The 14,635-nt window shown below is 46.1% G+C and overlaps 1 protein-coding gene across 12 annotated transcripts in view; it reads left to right on the plus strand.

The window, feature by feature from the left end:
* The window catches only part of Shaker (potassium voltage-gated channel protein Shaker), a 267,533-nt gene that overhangs the window by 179,618 nt on the left and 73,280 nt on the right, over positions 1–14,635 (plus strand). The window contains exon 1 of one of the 12 annotated variants that reach the window (XM_076793396.1): positions 9,148–9,172. The exons of the other annotated variants lie outside the window; for them this stretch is intronic. Within the exon in view, the coding sequence (XP_076649511.1) occupies positions 9,168–9,172 (5 nt within the window). The 5' untranslated portion in view covers positions 9,148–9,167. Of the gene's footprint in view, positions 1–9,147; positions 9,173–14,635 lie in introns of those variants that run through there. 12 annotated transcript variants of the gene reach the window in all.

A 14,635-nucleotide genomic window follows, 5' to 3' on the forward strand; every position in this document is an offset into this window, starting at 1 on the left:
TCACATCGTTCGATTTAATTGAACGAAGTACCGACAATGGCGATCGCTGACGAGAACTGCAGCGTTTCCTCGGATTCTTTCTTCGGTTTTTTTTTTTTTTTGTACATTTGTTCCCGTTCGAAAAGAGCTGGCAATTAGCATTTTCGAGCTGGAAAGGCCAATTAACAAGCGACCTTGTTATTATCTGTTGGCAACCTCTGCGAACGCGATTCAGGCTCCAGCGGTTCTGCAATTGAATTCCGTGTATCGGAGCTGGCTCTATCAGATTTTTCCGAACTACGTTAACTACGCGCGAATATTCGCAATATACTAGGCGACGATGAACGCGCAATAGTCATTCCGATAACTAGATACGCTCTCTAATCGTTAATTGTCACTGACCTACAATTGCGATTCGGATAATTGCGCCGTGCTGAAATTAACAATTATATGAAGTAAGTGGAAATTGAATCAAGGCGCATTTCAATCGGACTAATTACCGGGCAATTGGATTGCAGAGAGTCTTTTAAGATGACAGCGCCGGGACCATTGACCTAAGGCCTTTTTATGTCGAGAGAAAATGGAGAACCACGTACATATTTATAACTATTATTTCTTTTAGTCTTCAGATCGTCACTCTCGTGTTGTCAATTGCTCTGATTTCAATGTCTAATATTTTTGTATGAAATTTGGAGGAAAATTAGCTCAAGTTATGCACGTACAGTGCTAAAAAAGGCGTTTCAAAAAAGTCATACGAACAATTTAATTCTGCAAAAGAAAAGCTCTCGAATAATTCATGAAAGTTAAGGGTTGTTTTAGGACGCTTGAAACACGATCATCTTTGCGATTTTTTTCTAAAAAACTGTGAACCGGATCTTTTTAAAATTTTCTGGACACTTCCCTGCATATTCGAGGAACACGTGCGATTTTTTTCATTAAAAAATATTGAGTGGAAGCCGACGTATTGCCGATTAACTGAACACATTCAGAAAAAGTATGAAATTGGCTAATTGATGGGAATTTAAGGGCATGTTGCTACACTAAACGATGACTATTGAAGATTGAAACCTGTGACGTTGCCGGAGACTATTTTGCGGACAATTTGAGCGGATCCTCTCGCGAAACAGTAATTTTCATCTCGCGCGTAAATGGTGAAATACGATGAACGGTTGTAGACAGCCTGGCAACGTGGTCGCCTGGCGATTCATGGTGATTCCCATGTGACTGGGCGTTCATCGATCCGCGCTCGGAAATAGGCGAGTGACCTATACCGGCGAGGATTTTCAGCGAGCTGAAAACATTTTTCCCGTAGAAGCTTTTTTGCATTGGAACCGGCATCCACTGTTTAGCAGCCAATCATTCGGAAAAACCAATGACATATTTCCACTGGAATGAGAAACGAGCTATAGCATACGCTCGAGCTAAAACTTTCAACTTTTCGAACACGTCAGCCGTATACGTCAGTGTTACTCTCTTTCCGCAGTGAAACTCTCTTTATTTATTTATACGTGCGTATAACACGATTCGCTCTCTTTTATGCGACTGGCAATTAAAAGAATTGCACAGGGGATTGCATATATTTAATCGGACATACAATGAGATCGGATTTTATGCATTTCTGGCGAAAACTAACAGGTCAAATGCAAAACTGAAAATACATTAAAAGAGAAAAAGGGAGGATTAAAAGAAAAAATACATTTTAATTCGGTTTCTTTCGGTTCTCATTGACAAATAGAAAGTTATTAGCCCTCGCAGAAAATTGTCGATATCAACACAGAGATTAATCTAAGTGCCTGTATTATAAAGTAAGAAAATTAAAATTTGCATTGAGGTCTATTACTCATAATTTCGTAAAAAAGCAAAAACCTGAAAAGTACGAAGGAGTGACGTGTAGGTAATAGTGATGGGTTCCGGATAAACGCTACAGAGGTCCGATTATTTTATGGTGTGCTGTGATAATCGTCGAGGCGATTATGTCGGCGATTATCGACACGCCCCGTTGCCATAACGGAAACTGCTCCGCCGGTAATTGAGCGAGCATAGTCGCGCGCGAAAGAAATTCCCTACTTAGCAAACAGCGATAATGATATTCCGCAACAATTGTCCCCGTGACAGGGCGCGCCTCGAGATAAAAGTTTTTCCTATTACCGAAGGAAATTGCGTCGAATGCGAGAAAACCTTTCCGCGCGGGACTCGATGAAACGGAGTAATCCCGTGCCAGGGGATCCCGTCGAGTGTCGTCGCGACGCATAGGCAGCCTCTTTTTAAAATGCAAACGCATAATCGACTGTTGAAAGCGATAAATATTCATCGACACGGCCGACTCGATGAGCCCGCGGAGCAACGCCATCTTGATCCGGACCGAAAAGCGCGTACCCATTATTCAAACTGCTACGCAATCGTAACGACAAATCCCACGTCAATTTTTCAGCACACCATGTAAAGAGCACACCTCGATCTTTATACCCAGGCTACGCTCGGTCGTGAAAAGAATTTTTTATACTCCATAGAGATGTTTGAATTTGTAGTCCGATTTGTTGGGATGCTGGAAAACGGTTTCTGTTCAAAATGAAATGACAACAAAAAATCGCACATCATGTTTCGAGCCGGCGATGCGAATAGGGGACCTTAATCTTCAAATTCATGCTAGTTTCAGTTCCAACAAAAATTTCTTAAACCCTGCAGAGACTATTTTTCTGCACTTCTACTGGCACAATCTTCGTTCAAACTCGAATGAAATCGTACCTCCGACTGTTTCCTAGCAGAAGACCATTTTCGAAAATGCAGCTGCAACGTGTGAAAGCAGATGCTCGAAGCTTTGAAACGAGTCCAAGTGGACCCTGGTCCGAGTTTTTTCCGCAAAGTTACAGCGTGTCAAAGATGGACGGTTTTCCACCGGAGACTCGGCGATCGCTGGAGCATCCTGTAACGAGGCGTCGACAAACAATGTAGCAACGGGCAGAGTTATCCGTATAGCAGGCTACAATAAAATTCTCAACTCATCGTGTAGGACGCGAGAGCCGATGGTCGTGCGAGCGAGCGCGATCGATCCGAGGCTAGCAGCGCGATTCGCGACACATTTTCCGCTCGCGCGTGCACCCGACCGCTTCCGCGCCTTTTCCCACGGGCTTTCCCGGCTTCCTGGCATCGCGCGATGAATACGCGTCACGTATGAATGCGTGCATCGTTAACTCCCTCCCCTGGAACGCGCGAAAATAGGAACAAAAGGGAGGAGAAACTCGCGGAAGCGCACGGCTAATGAACCCATCGATTTTTCCGGTACCGTTGCTGTTCGGCCACTGTTTTCCCGGCAATGGGCAACGATTCCTCGATCGCGGAGAATGGATCGAGGATAACGAATTTCCTGCGGCCGTCCTGGGAAACGCGCGGAAAATCATCCAGCCGCATTCTTGCACCCACACTCGTCTATACCCCCCACATTCTTCCGCGATCTTCCTCCTGTCTCAAAAACTTTGAAACATGGAGTCATGAATTTTGAATATTATAGGCTGCTTCTTAGATAAATTCCAGATTTTATAGCCTGCACATCGGAAAAAGGAATTTTCGCCGAGGGGGATGAGGGTTCCGAAAACTTTGACTTTATAACGTTGAAATAGGATGACTTCTGAAATTTTTTTCGAAGAAACTACAAATCGAATCTCTTTGAAATTTTCAGGGTAATTCGTATTCGAGGATCGTCTACCAATTTTTTCGTTGAAAACTGCCTGGTTGAGATGGATGTACATAAATGTGAGGCCCCGTTCACGGAGGTACTAATCGGTGGGCTGCTCTATAAATCTATGCATAGAACAATGCACACTTGAATATTCAGTATATATTCATTAAGAAATGTTATTCCGACGAATTTATAACAGTCTCTTCAATTTCATCTTTCTCCGTTTCCATTTGAACTGCGAAAAACTGCAACAAACGGTTGAAGAGGAAGCAGGCTGTTTGGAGATAACAAAAATCAGTAAAACAGTTCCGAGTGCATCCGCTAAAAGCTTCCATGCGCGCGCTACGAGCAGAATTAACGCGAGATAAAATTTAATCGTCCTTCTCCCGAATGAATCGCTTTCCTCCGGGCGCGGGCCGCGCGTTCCGCTGTATAATTTCGCGAGGCGAAAATTTGGCGAATCCGTGGCGAAAGCTGCAGGGAACGCAACCGTTGTTTCCGCGCGCGGCAGGGTCTCGCGAGGGACAGGCATTGTTTACGAGGCGATTTATTCGGGTGGTCGGCGTAAAAAGCGCGAGCCACGCGTCCGCCGCGCCGCTGCCATAAAACTTGCGGACGTAAAGCGATATTAATTTAACCTTAGCTCGTAAAGCCCCGTCGTCTATTCGGGCAGCTTCCGCCGCGGCTCTGCATGTTTCAGCAGTCTAGTGCGCGCTACGAAAAATCCCCTCCACGCTCTGATTGGACCGAGCAGCACCCCCGCGGAAACCGATCGAAACTGCCGCGCCGAGCCGCGCCGCGGCGAACGCAAATTGCATCAAAGGTCAATTTATCGAGTCGTTTGCCGCGCCGCGCGCAGAAATGTCCCGGCGAAAGAAGCAATTTCCGCGCGAACATCGGCCGAATGCAAAATAACGCGTGTCTCGAATCGGACCGATTTCACGACGAACAAAGCTCCAGTTTCGCCACTTTGCTCCGACTGAAACCGATTTTCCTCGCACCTTTACCCGAGAATTCGTGGAAACGACCACTGGCATATTCGAAGCTCGCATATTCGAATATCCCAGCGGTATCGAGGGGAGCGTAATGTGAATAGTTTTCTTGTAGGTGGAGGCGTAGAGGATATACGGAGGATTTTTATCGCATCGATCGATGGAGCTCGTCGTTCCCAGTAAAAAATGATTAACCTATTTATGCCGAGAGACCGTGACATCGGGAGATAAATGCGAGGCGGAGTAACAGCCGTGCTGCAGCAGTTTATGCACTTGTAGCGTGACGTTTGAAACGGCGCGGCGCGGCGTTGCACGGCTGACGCCGGGACGAGCCACCCCCGAAAACTGCATTCGGTTTCCCGGGAACGTCGCCCGGAACGTTTTCCGTTCCCGACGAGATATCACGCGCGATTGTTTGCACCTTTATCGCGTTGCCGTTCGACCCGTTTTCCCAGGGCGCCTCTCCCGAGACGTGCCGCGACGAGTTTTCCTCCGGAAAATCCTGTCCACGATTTCTGCTAATCAACCCCGTCCTGCTTTCCCGTTTCTCCGGATTCGCGGAGTATTTGCAAATTGTTTGCATCGGGGGTTTCCGCTTTCTCCTATTGGCGGAGGGAAGCATATGCTTGCGGAAGGCGCACCTAAATTCTCAGCTTCTGCCGACTGAGCGTCCAACCGTTTTTATTGACCCTTTGCGGGAGAGAACGTTTCCTGTTTCTGAACGAGCGTAAAGAAATTCATTTCGTTTACAAAACAAGTCCGTGTGCTGTGGAGCACGACATATCAATTGAATTAAGGCAAAGAGGCAGTGATTAATGAACATTTGGGTTATCTCTTAATACTTCGTCGAATTGTGCTTGCAGTTTAAATAAAGTGTAGACCACGAATTTTATGCATTAATAAGAGAATTAAATAGATCAAATGCAAAGCAAAGAGTAGATCCAAGCAAAACATTAAAAAATGTTGTACATGTAGACAATTTTTGTTTCGTATATGAATGCGGAGGCTAGAATTTTTAAAGTTGGTGGGGGGGGGCAGATGAAACGCCCGGTACAGGGGTGGTTTATAGAAGTGAGAAGGCCGCGGGAGAGCAACTTTTCGAGAAGAAGTAAACGGGGAAAGACGAGCTCTTTCCACGAAGTCTCTAGAGTCGAGTAGTCGCTCGGGACACCGAACTCTTTCCCCCCTCTTTTGTCTTCAGCTTCTTCGGTCTCTTCGTTCATCTTCATCTCTGGCCCGCTCTATTGTTGCTACAGTTGACAAGGAGCTCGGAACACGAACGCGAATCCGAGTCAATTTTCTCGTTGGTCTCGTATACATCAGCAAATGAATCTCTAGATGCAGTATATATTCCCAAAAATGTATAGAAGCTTTGAAAACACTGTCCGGACAAGTAGTTAGTAATGTTATACTCGTCGAAGTCCTCCACACGTTGTTTTATATTGTTGATTCTCCGAAGCAAGACTCGAACAATTTGCCAAATTCAGATTTAACACGCTTTTTCGATTATTTTTGGGGATGTTGGAGGTACAGGATGGCTTGAAAGGGTTGATATGAATATACGGGACACCCTGTATGTCTTGCGAGCACGGTCCCGCGGCTTTACCCCGAGCAAATGGCTTTATCGCGGCCAGGGTTCGCTGCGAGCGGGAAAACTCTAGATCGCGGACATTTTTATGGGGTCAAATTTGTTCGCGGTTTCCACGTACCGTTCGCGGTGCAACCTTCCAAGTTTCTGTTTAACCTACTTGCGAGGGGGCCGAGCTTAGGACAAGGAAACCGGGGGAGGGTGACGGCCGCGACTCGAATTGCACCGGGTTCGATCAATTTTTTCCCGCCGCGCTGGCAGATTTTTTGGAAACGATTTCCTCATTGGCAGATAGTCAGCACCGTTGTGTGACGCATCGCTCTTCCGTCGCCAACTTTTCGATCGGAACGCTCCGATTACTTCGGAGTTTGGTTCGTCTTTCTCGCATACTCGTTACTAAAAAAAAAAAAATGAGAATTGAGAATCAACTTCAAGGAGGTAGCTGAGCTTTTTTCTTGTATTTTATGGAGGAAAAGTTGATCTTCCACTTGGTGCATACTTGGTTCAACTTGGTTCCTGTAAAAAAAAAAACGCAACTCTCTCTCAAGAATATTTTGAATGCATCGAAGTTCCAAAGTTAATTCTGAGCACTCATTACGCATCCTCTTGTGCAAGAGTTGTTAATAGTTGTTGCAACTTATGACGGAACTTGCAACGGAAGTGGAAGCGCAGTTTATGCAGAGAATGTGTTTCTACTCCGTGGATGAAAGATGGTTGGCGTTTGACTTGTTGTAACTTCGTGGGGAAAAAAATCGGAGGACAATCTGCCTAGACCCGTTTTGCGGAACAAAGCCTCTTCTTTTACTTCCTTTAGGTTATTCTCTGCGAAGATACCTTTGTTCCGAGAAGTGCAACGAAATGCACCTCGTGGCGTACTTTCAGTTATTGCAATGCCAGTCGGCACACTTCCCATCCGAAATGCGATAGCACTGCAGAAAAAAATCGCGCAGCAAATTTTGAGGTGTCGCTGTAAACGGGGGTCTTCAATCTTCATGCTGGTTTGGAAAACAATTCTGATTTCATACTCTTCACAAACATCCGAATCGTGAAAGATTCATCATTGTCAACAGTTGTCAAATTTTTCTCCTCCGCCGAATATAAATTAAAAAATTCAGGAATATTCTTCAACCTTCGCTTTACTAGAAAAAAATATGTATTTTCAAGAAATCCCAAAGTTAAGCGCCCTAGGAAAAGTTTGAAGGTCGAAGTTCCACGTGCGAAGCACCGGTCGGTGACAGTTCGGCTTGCATCTCAGGTGTAAATGCTCGATAGTCGAAATCCTTGCGATATCTCGAGAGAATGTGTCTCGAGATATCCCTTGGAGGCATCGATCGAGGTTCCGAAACACGCCCTCCGTAATTCAAATCGATCATGGCGCGCGAACCTCGCAAAGAAAGGCAAGCTGGTCGGCTCGCCGAGGTTTAACAAAACGAGAAAGACAGAGAGAGTGAGAGAGAGAGAGAGAGAGAGAGAGAGAGAGAGAGAGGAAGAGAGACTAAGAGAGATGGAGGTAAGCTGTGCCAAAACCGTTTCCTCCAATCAGCATCGGCAGGGATCGCGGTCGAGCCTTGTCCGGTCGGTCGAATCGATCGTCGAACCGAATGCGGGCCCGGCTTTTTCCGCATTGTGTTTGACTCGGGTTCGTAACTTGACCCTGAAACCGTTTCCCGAGCCGAGAATCGACCCCGATGACTACTGGCCGACCCGTTTGGCAGGCTTGGCCGGCCTGCGAAGCCTGTGAAATATTCTCGGGTCCTCGCACAGGGTCGCCGGGTCGGATAGAGGGTAGCCGAAGGCTCGCGACTGCCGAATCCCTTGCCTCGCGTCGGCGCATTCATCCACGATTCCACAAATTTATTTATCACGCACAGCTGCATATCACCTTCCAATTTGAAACTTTCTACTTCTATGTTCAGACTTCGCTATAGCTATTTTTCTGATTTTATAGGCAGTGTTTCTTCTCTGCTAGAATGCGCAATTTATGCAATTTTTCTTTATGATTCTATGACTTCGACCGTTAAATCCGTGTTCAATTTATACCGGAAGAAAATTTTTCAAACGCGCTACAAAACGCGCCGTAGCATTTTATCGCTGACGACTCACTTTTGATACGAAGAGCAATAATTCTGTAGCAAAAAAACGCACATCAATTTTTAAACCGCCGTCGTAAAGATGAGTCTTCGATCTCGAAAACCATGTTGGTTCGAGCCTCGAAAAAAATGTTCAAAGTTCCACAGAAATGTTTGAACCTTGATAATTTCCGCAAAGCGGTGTGCGCGTATATCTTGAAATCAATGTAAGAATTGATTCAGCTGGATGGAAAGAGGCTTGATATAGGGCATCGTAATGGATGGCTGGCCATCGGTGACGGAACTACACAACTATCTTTTTTTACGAAAACGCGGTGAAATCGTTGGATCGCGAGCACCGTGGGTCGCGTGGCGCAATGGAGTCGATAAGGGTAGCTGGTATTCCGTCGGCTGGCGCCATCTAATAATGATCCGCGGCGTTATCATCCCCTAACGCGGCTGGTCGCGAGTCGGCGCAGCCTGCGGCCTGTTCTAGGGGATGATAACTCGCCGTTTCCGACGTCGGCGTCGTCGTCGTCGTCGTCGTCGGCTCGGAGGGCTATGCAGAGAGTACGGCGCGAGTTTTTGTTTACGCGAGTCGATCCGAAAAACCGATCGGCACGCCGAGCGGATGGACGGATTGTCCTCCTCTCCGGCTTTCGGCTTTCGGCCTCGGCTTTCGGCCTCGGCTCGCATTGGCAGAAGCGTTCGAGAGCGCCACATCCTGACACCAATCGCGATTCGCGAGCCTCGAGCTACGACAGTCGCTCGCACGGCTCCGACAAACAAAATGCTGTCCGACAGGACCATGTGCTCGACTGTTTGCTGACGGTGCAACGCGTCCGCCGCTCCGACAGTAGAACATGGGGTGAGAAAAGGAAGAAGCAAACCGTAGGATAGAGAGACACGCCGGGGATGATATCGGGTTCGGATCGGGCCGCACCGCGAATCGCCTTCGAAGAACGATCGCATGGTTCACTCGCTCTACGCCGCGTGTGATATTCGGTACCTGTGATCAGAGATCGAGCTGCCGGTGATTACAGCGCTTTCAGTGATGCCGCACGAGGACACGCACTATACGGTTACGCTACTTCGACACGGTGTTACGCCACGCGACGATCCAGTCACGGGGAATCGATCCTCGCTCAGCACCCTTGGCTTCCCTGTTGTGTTCACGGTAACCAGTTGGAATTCCGGAATTTTTTATCAGCGGACTGTTGGGTGTACCGGTTTCACAGTTTCTGGAGGTGTTCGGCTGTATTTTGAGAGTACGCGGGATTTTTTTCGTGGAAAAATATCGGTTCGATCGAAAGTTCTGACTCGAAACGCTGTTCCTTGTTGCTGACACGATACAGACCGAAGGGCCATTTTTGGGAATTTTTTCCGCAGAAACCACGGGACGTATCTGTTTCAAAGTTTCTGGGGTTGTCAATGTATCTTTCGAGAATATACGGTAATTTTTTCAAATAAGAATATCGGTTCGATCGAAAGTTGTGTCTCAAGAAAGTTATTCCTTGTATCCGATGCGGTGTAGATCGAAAGACGTTCTTTAGAATTGTGTCGCAAAGAAACGGCGAAGTTTATTAACGGATTTATTAACGCGGCTCTCGAGAGTGTACAGAATTTTTTCCAAGTAAAAATGTCAAAAGTCGCGTATAGTATTTTTAGCTATTTTCCATATCTGACAAACCTTTGCAAGCCGATAATTATCATTCGAGCTAGAGTCAAATTTAATGTCAAAAATATTCGACAGATGTCGTGCAAGAAGAGAAAAAGTTTGGGGAAGCTCGTTCTTCGAGTCTCGCACCGTTGCATTTCCCAGCCATCGAGCCGACCTGCCCCGAAACGATAAAATAACGCCTATAGAACATATTTGCAGAGTTTCAAGTAAATCGAACGGTTGGTTCTTGAGATATCGTGTCAGCGAACCATAAAACGCGTTTAAAGTCTCTGCTGTCGTAAAGTATGCTGGAGGCTCAATTTCAAGGCCTGCAGAGTTGCCAATTTTTCGAATACCTCCAGCCCACTCCTACCATGACATTTACAAACCGCAAAACTGACGAAACACGGAAAAGTTATTCCATTCTCTGGAACCGTCGCAACAGGGAGCTCTCCACGAACGCGTTTCATTCTCGACTCACCTCGATTACTAATTATCCCACGGTACGCTTTTTACTTTAGACAATTATCCAGTCGCTTTCATTAGCAAAGAACCTTTATTATTTCTCGACGAGCTCTCAGCCTATTTTAGTCGGAACTTTTGCGCATAAATTACCGCGATTTTCTACCCGGGAAAAATATTCTCGGCTTGCCGTTTGTCGAGCCCGTGTTGCGTAACACCGTGTACGAGTGGGCGATTTCCTTCATGCTTCGAAATGCAGCACTATTTTTTTTTACACTGCTAGTTGAACGGCTGTTGGCTGTGCTGTAGGCGCTCGATGATGCTGACTCTGTGCTATCGGTGCCCACATCTTAACCACGGAAACGGCTGCATAGTGCCCATGGTGAGAGCATGCGACTAACCTTCTCGCAAATCAAACGAAAAAATTACTCTTGGTACAACAAGTCCACGTGGCTGTCCTCCGACTGTCCACTAATTGTCCACCGATTCTCCACTAATTGTCCACCGATTCTCCACTAATTGTCCACTGGACTGTACACACTGGCTGGAGACAGTGGTAGGCTCAATGCCAAATGTGCCCAGGAAAATTGAAAGAGTCAAAGCAATTCGTTACGGTAAAATGAAAATGGGACATTCGCCTCGGTAATTGCTGTTGCACCTCCTAGATTTGCCTAAAGTCTGCTTTACGTTCTGCATCTGAACTGTATTTATTGTTTCCGACGATAGAATAAAATATATCTGTCATCGTTAGACACGAACAGAGAACGTTACGGTGATCGTTCAACGAGACGGAGCGTGTAAATTTTCGTTTGATTTCGCGCAAGTGATCTTCGGAATCTGCGACTAATTACCAAGCAGCAAATTGGCGAATTCGAGTCAAAGGATCCTATTTACAGCACACATAGAAACTATTCAGTCAGAATCTACTTACACTTCTGCATAATTCCCTGCGAAGCATTGCAAAGCTCTGCAAAGCTCTGCAAAGCTCAGCAAAGCGGTGCAAAGCGCTGCAAGGCAATGCGAGGTAATGCAAAGTGCAGTAAGATGGCGGAAGGCAGCGATTTAACCGCGTTCAAGCGTGCAAAGTCGCGATTCCTCGCCGAGATTCTTCTCCTTTTCTCCTCGTTGGTGAATCGGATCGGTTTTCCCATCGATGACTCGTCGCCCGGCCGGATTAATCTCGGAGGATCGGAGGAAAAGGGCGAGCAAAAGGGCTCGCTCGAGCGCGTTGCTATGATTAGTGGAGGACGCGTTTTGTTCGAACGGATTCCGATCGATCGGGGCCACGTGGCGACAGATTCGATGCCGAGGAACAATGGGGCGAGAAGTTTGTCGATTCCATTTAGAAAGCTTTTACACCGCCGACAAATTTTCCCGGATTTTTATTTACTTGACACGCTGTGACTATTATTCTTCGTTCACCATCACTCGGAATGTTTTATTTTGACATTCGAAGACAAGTTTTCATTTACTCGGGAATTGTAATTTATCGGGGGAATGTTTTATAGTTTTTAGAAATGGACAATTTGTAAGTGTTACGAACCCGTTCAGTCTCGAGACCGGCCCGTTCCAGAAGGGAACTCCGATCCAGGAAGCATCGCGTTCGATATTTATTGCAATTTTATCGCGTGTCCGGCGGACGTCGCGCGATTAGTTATCTCGATCTTGATCCGAAACCTCGGCGAACAGCTGGGTCACTGGGTTAAAGCCTAAATAACTTGACGGATTATTGCGGCTCTGCCACTCTAAGTAATCGGCTGAGAGTTCTCGAACCGACTTTCTTCTTCTTCTCCTCTCGCCGCGACGTTTTGCATTCCGCTCGAGAACGCGGCTCCCGTCCAACGAAAAATTCAGATTTTCTCTGTACGGCAGAATTCCATTTGCTGCTGGCTTTTGCACGGAAGAATTCCGGTTTTTCGACGTTGGAAATTTCACTCTCTTTTTTTTTTTATCCAGCCCCGGCGGCGCGTGAGAGACACGCGCGAATATTGTACGGATTTTCGAAGCCGACCCGGAATATGCTTGTTCGAGCTATGCCAAACGCGTTTTTCTGTCGGGAAATTTCGAAGCGATTACGAAGACTTTTGCGAACCTGAATCGAATGTTTGACTTCAACAATTTCCGCCCCCTTGATCAAATGTTAAATTTACACAACGGTTTCGAGCACAGATCGACAGTGTAAACTCTCCCGAATACGGTGATATGGATTTTCGTACCGTCACGAACGTTTCAGAAATGTTTAAATAATGTCTGAAGCGTGAGAAACGCACGCGATGCAATTGCGGCCAATTTGATTAGATAGTTTTTAATTTATGTGCAGAATTGAGGAAATCCGTGAAATGTACACCGGTTTCGCGACAGCGTGCAGAATCGTTTCATGGAAAAAGCGTGTAACTTTTCCCACGGCATTTTTAAACGCCTAATTAAACGTTGAACGGACATAATTCCTGTGGGAACCGCCGTCGCGAATTGCACACGAGCGTCCGGTCGCGTTTTCACGTGCACGTGACCACGGCGAACGCGTCATCGACGCAGACACGAAACTTCATCCAGCAAATTTCAATTCGATAGTCTACTTTGCGTCGATTTTCCGCGCCGCTCAACTTCGGCCGTATTTGTCTCGCTCTCCTGAACAAATTCTCGCTCGTACACTGTCGTCCAGAAGTATCCGAACGCCTGACGAACTTAGGCGAACAATCTACAATTTGTCTAATCTACTAGAGTGCAGTCTTGGTTTTAGGTTATTCGTTAACTGCGCGTTTTTCGTTCAAAGCGCAATAAAACCGCAAAAAAAATCGTAAGACAATTTTTAAGGCTTCATTAGAAAGGGGAGGCTTCAATCTTCAAATTCACGTCAGTTTGAATCGCGAGAAAAATTTTTTAAACTCTGCAGAAATGTTTGAACCTTCGCAATTTTCTGTTCTACTTGAATGTTAGCCATTCACTGCCTCGTTCAAAATGCGATAACACTGTAGAAAAAAACCGTAGATCAATGTTCAAGAGCTCGTTGTAAAGAGGAGGCTTTTATCTTTAAATTCGCCGTGGTTTGAGTCACGAAAAAAGTTTTTCAGATTCTGCAGAGACGTTTCAATCTAAAATTGCAAAACTTCCTTTCGGGAAGAAACCCACCCGCGTGTATCTGTTTTTGTTCTAACACAAAAGCATGTCTGAAGAGAATAATTCAGGGGAACGAAAGTAGAAGCTTTGCCCTTTAAGATGAGCCCAGGTAGAACCCCGTAAGATTTTTTTCCACTGATCTGCATCAGGTTAAACATCGACCATTTTTCGCCAGACTTTTCGTGATCGTCTACTACTTATCGTGGGAGCGTTTGTAAGATGATGATACATTAACGAGAGAAGATGCGCCCGTAAGATATTTTGCTGACATTTGACAGCACGCTCGCCGAAATACTTTTGGCTGATAGTGTATTTCGGCGAGGCTAATTCGCCCGGGACATATTGACGCGCAAATCGGTCGCGTTATCGACAATTGAATCGCGCGTTGCGATTAAACTGCTTAATCGTAACGCAGTTACGACGGGTCGTCGATTATTCGGGACGAACGAAGTTATCTGGAGACCCCTCTATGGTCGCCAGGTCGCGACCATATGGAGGTATAATCGATAAACTCAATAATTATTGTTCAGTAAATTTTCCTTGCCTTCTAAGAAATTATAAACGCCAGGAAACTCCTATTCGTTGTGAAAATGTTGGAAAATAGTAAATGGAACAAAAATGCAGTGCATACATGTTTTTAAATTTTTTAATTTTTTTACCGTTTTAAATTGCACCTACCCACTTTTGTCATAAAATAAGCAAAAATAAAATACACCGAAGATTAGGTGCCGAGTTACTTCTTGCATGAAAATATTGATTTTTACGGGGAAATTGTTGATTATAAGTGCACTGAATGCTGTTAGGAAATTCTTTGCGAATTGTTTTCACTGTTCCGTGAAGACTGCCTCTGTCGCGAGCAATCCGCGCTTTTAGTGGCGACCTCTGCACGGAGGGGGTGAATCTCGCCCCTTCTCGCCGACTGCGCGACCAATGTTTCGTTTCTCCGCGCTGCCACCTGGGAAAACACATTTCACCTAGCTGCGCTTTTAGTGCTGACCTCTGTTCGGGAATTACACTACTTCGGCAGCACACACCTCGCGGAAGCTCGAGTCAAGCCGCGTTTCCACCTGGGAAAACGCGCTTACGTCGCTC

This window comes from Halictus rubicundus, chromosome 9, assembly GCF_050948215.1.
Source record: "Halictus rubicundus isolate RS-2024b chromosome 9, iyHalRubi1_principal, whole genome shotgun sequence".
NCBI lineage: Eukaryota > Metazoa > Arthropoda > Insecta > Hymenoptera > Halictidae > Halictus > Halictus rubicundus.